This window comes from Crocodylus porosus, unplaced genomic scaffold, assembly GCF_001723895.1.
Source record: "Crocodylus porosus isolate Cpor-Errol unplaced genomic scaffold, CroPor_comp1, whole genome shotgun sequence".
Classification (NCBI taxonomy): domain Eukaryota; kingdom Metazoa; phylum Chordata; order Crocodylia; family Crocodylidae; genus Crocodylus; species Crocodylus porosus.
Genome location: NW_017728943.1, coordinates 35,197,675 through 35,204,770, shown reverse-complemented (window position 1 = coordinate 35,204,770; position 7,096 = coordinate 35,197,675). Strand labels below are relative to the sequence as shown.

The window sequence follows — 7,096 nt, the reverse complement described above, 5'->3', positions numbered from 1 at the left end:
GTAATCTTTCCTGTCATGGCAGGGGGTCAGACTTGATGATCTGCTCAGGTCCCTTCTGACCCTACCAACTATGAAACTATGAAAAACAAAATCCTTGAAAATAATTTTGAATGCTGTTTTTAGGTTCCAACACTTATCATTTTATTAATTAAGAGGGATTTCTGCTCAATTTAAATTTACAAAGAAACAAATCATTTACAAAATTAATTTACTTCAAAAGCAGGCAGTATCACACATTTAAAAACGAGAAGCGTTTGGTAGCACAGTAGAAAAGCCTTAATTTTAGGACATGAACATTCATCAAATTTCATAATTGTGGACTTAAATGAGCGTACTTTACTGACACTACCACCTGTTTAAAACACAGTTATCAGTTGAAAGACACACCTATCCTAGGGGGGCACGTAATCAGAATAAGCAAGATGAAATTAATGGAGATTCACGCAATATTCACTGAGATGTGTTGTACAGCTGGTCTAGGTTTAAACGGGTAAGAAGTGACAATCAAACAGCAAATCAATGACTACTGAAAGCCTGTTCAGTCTGCCATGCCCACTATAGAGCTAAAATTCCCTCCCTACACAAAGGACTACCATAAGGTCTCCACATTATTTATCCCACTTGAATATTTTTGTGGGGGTATTTTTATATGGTGCCTGCCCCTTAGGTGATACCTGGGCCTTATGTACATTCTCTTTTCAGGTACATAATAGTAAATTACTGTCAATATTTCCCATACAATTCCAGAAGGATGGAGCCAGAGTTCTGTATAGGTTATTGTGCTAAAGAAACTGGGGTCTCTTCTAGACTAAGGAGCAGTATTCATATCTGTATAGAAAACTGGCCAGGGAACAGGGTAGCATTCTATGGAGACAATGACATGCTGAAATGTCTCTTGGTTTCTAGGACTTGGGCGTGTAAGAAAGCGCTATACAGCAGCATAGAGTTTCTTGTCACCAAAGTAGTACGTTTGGTTGCAGAAAGGAAATGGGAGAAGAATAAGACTTTTCAAGTCAAAGGTCTTGCTCAAGAGGAGGAAAAAAGGTCATTCCCTAAGGCAAGGAGAAAAGGGGAGAATTGTTGATGTCATTTCTAAGATAGAATTTTGCATCCAGATAACACCACTTAGCTTTTCCATGGAGCTTTCGATCCCTAAATCTTAAAGGGCTTTAACAAAGGAAAATCAGTATCATTATCCCTGTTTTGCAGAAGAGAAAAGTGAGGCAGAGTCAATATGATCAGCGCATAGTCATACATCTGTTCAACAGCGTAGTTGGAAAGAGATCTGTGATCTATTGAATCCTCATCTAGAGCTCTCTCCAGTGGTAGGTATCACCACAAAAACTGGGAGAGATGCTTTTTGAGGTAAAATACTAATTCACCTCCCTCCCCCAGGGATGCACGTGTCACGACAACCAAACTTCAATTACTTTAGTCTTATGCAGTCAACCTCTTCTGTGACTGGTGTTGCATTGGTTTTGCTGTCTAGATCTACACTGGATTTGCTCCCTTTATAGGTGGACCTCCACCTGAGTAACATAATCTTCTTGAAATACTTCATGGTGTTGTTTTTGACAGTTACAAAACACATGGTGTTAATCATACTGTTGCTCATGGCAATGCACTCAACTATGTAAAAGGCTGTAAGATAATGCTTCTGTTTCACAAAGATTGTGGGGAAAAAGTCACGGACAATTGTGAATCCATAGAAAGGAGCCCAGCAGAGGACATAGGCTGTTAGGATGCACATGAGCACCATGACAGTTTTTCTTCTGCAGCGAAGCCTCTTCCTGATCTGTTCGGTTTGAAAGCCTGGCACAGTCTTAAACCAAAGCTCTCGGGAGATTCTGGCATAGCACAAGGTCATCGTAATCACAGGTCCAACAAATTCAATACCGAAGATGAAGAGGAAGTATGATTTATAATACATTTGTTGGTCAACTGGCCAAATTTGGCCGCAAAAAAATTTCTTCTGATTTTTTACTGTGAATAACACAATTTCAGTAGCAAAATATGCAGATGGTATAGCAACGAGTATGGAGATGATCCAAACCAAGGCTATGAGAAAGGTTGCTGTTTGGTAATTCATACGTGGTTTCAGTGGGTGGACGATAGCCAGATACCTACAAAAGATAAAGAAGTACATTCAAAAGGAAGTCAGGGAGCCTTAGTAATCAAAACACATTCCTTGTTACAAGCAGGCTGACTGACTTAACAGGGAACAGAAAATATCACTGTTTCCAAAAGGAGAGCTTGATAGAAATGTGGTTATTTCAGAAAAAGCGATGATAAAGAGATTAAAAAAACCAGTCAGAAATAATTGTCTAAAGCAGAGGGTCTGCACCTATGTGTGCCAGATCTAGCCCATATAATCATCAGATCTGGCCTGTGGCTGTAGAGTTTTGGTGGCATTTGGTGGGAGGTGGCCTTGGCTGCAGACACTCTCCCTGTGCTGCTGTGAGGACAAGCACCAGCTGTGGGTGCTTTTCCTGTGCCACCACAGGAGTAAGTGACAACCTTATCTAGCACCTATCTACCTGCCTCTGACCCAGAATGGGTCATTCCGGCCTGCAGCTGGAAAAGGTTGCCTGCCCCTGGTCTGCAGGTTGGCTCTTAAAGCTGGATGAATAATCTAAGATCCACACTCGAGCACTTGAATGAGCACTTTAGTCCTGACTATCCAGTTGCATGCTTAGTTTAAGGCTACATCTATGTGATAAATATATTGTGCTCACCAAGTGTACCCTCAGGAAGTTGAACTGGTCTATGTGTGCTGCCTCCTTCACTGGAAGGAGTGTTGCCATGTCCATGGTAAGGCTAATTCATTCTGAATAGTTCCAAATATTTCAAAGACTGGGGATGTTTTCATGTTATTGAGAAACGGCTGCATAGCCAGCATCTGGCAAGTCATCTTAACATGTATTGTTGTTCTGCAGGTAGTGAGACTGGTGGTAACTGTTATCTTAAATGTTTTCTACTCATTTCTCTGCCATGCTACTTGCCCCCATGACAGCTGCTGGCACTCATTAAGAGTGACTAGAAAACTGTAATTAATGTACTGCTGCCATCTACTACACCAACATTTAACAAAAACTTAATACATTTTTTAATTCATTAAAGGGGTTTCTGCTTGCATGTAACATGTTTTCTTGTGTGCCACATCCCTCTGTATGTTTGAGGAAGGCAGAATGAAAGTTCTGGGAATATCCTTTTTTTCTCTTAACAGCACAGGCTCAGCATAAGTCACTTAATTTCTAGCTACAACTTCAGAACAACAATTTTAACCCTATCAAAGCCACTGCTGAATTGGCAGCAGCTTTTGGCAGCTCAGCTAAGAGCTATTGTCAATTCAGTAGCTGCTGTGGTGGGGCTAAAACTAACTGAGATCCTGAAGTTTACACTCTGCCCCTCTCTCTTGGGCTGGGAGAGAAGCACAGCCCAAGGCAGCAATATTACAACATCTCAATGCTTCAATTTCAGCCTAGAAATTAACTTCCTCACTTAAGACTTGCACCCCAATTTGGAAGGCTGTTTTGGGGGGAAAAGATGCATGTGGTATCTAAGTAGATATGGTATATAATCCCTCATATTCTGAAACAGAACTTTAGTTGGTTCCTTATCAAGATGACCTGAATATTTTTAATGTTTCAGGCCAGATACATTATGGAATGATATAGCAATGCAGCCAAATTTACAAATGCCTCTGTTTTAGTCAAAAGAGTAGCAACTCTCAGTAGAAGTGAGAAGTTCACAGTTCAACAAATAAACAAACAATAAAAGACAAACACAAGTCTAGCTTTTCAGATGTAGCTGAAGAATACCTGGAAGAGCTGAAGAAAATAAGTAAAGAAAAGTTTAAATCTACCTTCCTGTCCTCATGCTCTTGGAACCAGACTGAGCCAGAGCAGCCTCCAGGTTGCTTTAACTTGCCTAACAGATTTTGGCCCCCATGGGCAATAATGGTAGTTAGGATTTACAAAGTTATAAGAATATAATGCCTCCTTTTTTCCAGTCCTGTCTTCTGCACTGGTTTTGTATTACTACTTGAGAGGAATAGATACAGAAGCTCCATTAGAGAGTTCTGTCTATGGCCAGTTGAGTTGGTTTTAAGGTATCAATGTACCATTCTTTGAATTCTTCCCAACTGTTATTCCATAGATGATGTAATGAACTCCAAATTAGCCACAAAAGTCAACATTCTGTATTGTCAAATCTATGAGACTTTCCAAGAAACAGAGAGCACGAATGATATTAATATTTGTGTAGCAGGGCACTGAAGTGCCTGATACTTGTGGAGCAGTAAGTGAGAAGCCCAGCTGCGGGTTGCCAGGGTAACCGGTGAGAGTCAGCTGACCGGAAGGGGCAGGGCCTGGCTCCCATATAACTCCCGGGAGGCTGAAACAGAGGAAAAATCCATAGGGGAGAATTCTGTGACCCTACAAAAGCAGGCCCTGCCAGCCATCTTAGAGTACTGGAAACAAAGATGGGACCAATGGCAGAAGCACCAGGCGATGGAATTGAGCTGGCTAAGAAGCCAGCTGGGAGAACTGTTTAGACCCCAGGCTAAGGGAAGAATTACAGGACTCAGTTAGGAGCAGCCAGGGAGAGTGGATTGGGTAGATGTGGAGACGGCAGGGAAGGGTGAACAGATGACCCCAAGGAGTAAGATCTCCTGTTTAATGTGCCAGGATTGTACCCAGGCAGCCTGGGGCCTGGGGCAGGAGGGATTAAAGATAGGCCCCGCAAAAGGGGGATTGGTGGAGCCCAGGAAAGAAAATTGGGGAAAAGGGCAAGAGATAAGGAGGAGGGAACAAAACCCAAAGGGGGGACCGAAGCCTGAAAAGAGGCCACAAATTTACATGAGGAATATCCCTAGGCTTGTTAAGTGGTGGATGTTGAGGAAACTCGTTGAAGGGTGAGTTGGATGGGTAGCCTATGTAAAGAGCTATAAGGGACCTGGAGGAGAATCTACTGGACAGGGGAGGGTAGAGTTCTGCAGGAGAGAAGATGCCCAGAAAGCGCTGGAGAGACAGTGGGAGATCTGGGGAAGTCTTCAAGACCTCCAGAAAATCATAAGGAGACAAAAGAGCCCACAATTTGCCCCGAGAAAGAGGCCAGGGTGCACGGGGATGGAGCATAGAATGGCCAGAAGTGAGAGGGAGAGAGAACCCCAGAAGGTAGGCTGGAGCTGGACCAATGGAGGGCATGATTTACCAAAGTCGGCTAGTGTGGGGGGACTGCTCGTGGCAGGGCAGCTCCCATAAAATCCCACATGTTGCACCTTGGCTAAAAACCAAGTAGGAGGTACCTTAAAACCTCTGCTGCTGAGTATCTAAATGGTAGAAGAACAAGAGCCAAGATTGGAAAGAAGGAAGAAAAAACACGTGTGGCAGAAGACAATGAAGACTTGGTCCGGTGAGTCTGGTTCTTAAGAGGGGGAGGTGTGTAGCAGGGCACTGAGGTGCCTGCTACTTGTGGAGCAGTAAGTGAGGAGCCCAGCTGCGGGCTGCCAGGATAACCGGTGGGAGTCAGCTGAGGGGAAGGGGCAGGGCCTGGCTCCCATATAACTCCCAGGCTGAAGCCAGGCAGGCAGTTGCCTGCCAGCAGCCATAGGGTAGGAACTCTGCCGGAGTGAGAAAAAGGAAGAGGCTAGAACGTGCAGGCAGTTGTTCAGGTGAGAGATGGAGAAACCCGGTGACAGCCTTGAAAGTGATTATGGCCAGACAGCTTAGGTTTACGTTATAGCCAAAGGGCTTGAGTTTGTGTTGATGGTTTACTACTGGAGGACTGGGTGAGGCTCTGAAGGGATGGAGGAGGCCTCATAGGGGAGCCATGGCTGCATGGAGACACTAGGGAAGCCCTGGAGGGGGAGCATCAAGAAGCCCCAGAAAGGGGGCTGCAAAAAGCCATAACGGCTGTGGGGTGTGATTGTAAGACAAGGCTGTGGAAAGCCAGAGCAACCTGTGGGGCATGGCTGAGTGACTAGGGCTGCGGAGAGCCCGGGTGCCAGAGAGGGAGCAGAGAGTGAGATAGACCAAACAACGTTCGGTACATCTGCGAGGCTTGGTGCGTAGTACAGGGGTGGTTGGAGCCACGCACAGCGCATAAGGCTGGGGTGTTCGGAAGCCCGTTGTATAAACAAGGATCAGGGTAGCAGGAACTGTGACCAGGAAGATGAGAGGCAACCTCCTTTTAACTTTCATAAGATCAAGATGTAGCAGGTGAGAACGAGGGTGCGTTAATGCAAACTTGGCATGGTAGGGGGCGCTAGGGGAGAGCACGGCAACCCTAGGACATTTTCCCCCTGCCTGGTACAATTTGTATTGCCTGTATCTTATTGCAGATCTGTTTTCCTGAAATATGATTTTTTTTTCCCCAAATAGCATGTTATATTTGTATAAGCATCTTCAGCTTGTGTATCATATAATTATCTGCGTTCTCAGATGAACAGAGCTAGCAAAGTCTGTTGCAGAAGATTGGAGACTTTTTTTTTTCTGTTAACAATGTGGAGCAACACAAATATGGATATGCATCATCTCAACCAGGGGAATAACCAGAAGGGACTTGTTAATTGCTTTGGAGACAACAGCGCTTTTAGCTATTTTTCTTTAAATTCATGCAGATATGGTTTTATATAAAATCTATGCCTTAAGGTTTTCATAACAACATCTTTCCTTATTCTTCTCCAGTATTGTTTTAGTTAGGAGATAGCCTGGGAGATACCATGCAAATCTCTAGTCTTTCAGTAGCCATAGGGACTGGATGACAAACATTGCTTTTACACTCTGAGAGTATGCTTGCATGTGCCTCATGGCTCGAGGAGATGACTTAATAACTCTCTCTGAACAGTTTGTTATAGTTTGACTATAAATAGTAGAAAAACAATAATATGTATGTGAGGGAGCGGCGGCTAGGGGCCGCCGTGAGCTCCCCAGCGCCGCCTACCGTCACGTTAGGGTGACGTAGCACCCTCAGAATTCTCGCCCTCACTGCCCTAGCCTTAGCTCCCTTGCCGCCCTAGTCTCGGCGCCTTCGGGCCGGCACTACCGCCGCCTCAGTCTCGGCGCCCTCGGGTGGCTAGCTAGGCCTGGCTCTT

At 44.5% G+C, this 7,096-nt stretch overlaps 1 protein-coding gene across 1 annotated transcript in view; it reads right to left on the bottom strand.

The window, feature by feature from the left end:
* Nucleotides 1–162: 162 nt before the first annotated feature.
* The window catches only part of PROKR1 (prokineticin receptor 1), a 10,361-nt gene continuing 3,427 nt past the window's right edge, over nt 163–7,096 (bottom strand). Inside the window, exon 2 of the mRNA XM_019548684.1 lies at nt 163–2,123. Within this exon, the coding sequence (XP_019404229.1) occupies nt 1,427–2,123 (697 nt within the window). The 3' untranslated portion in view covers nt 163–1,426. The remainder of the gene's footprint in view (nt 2,124–7,096) is intronic.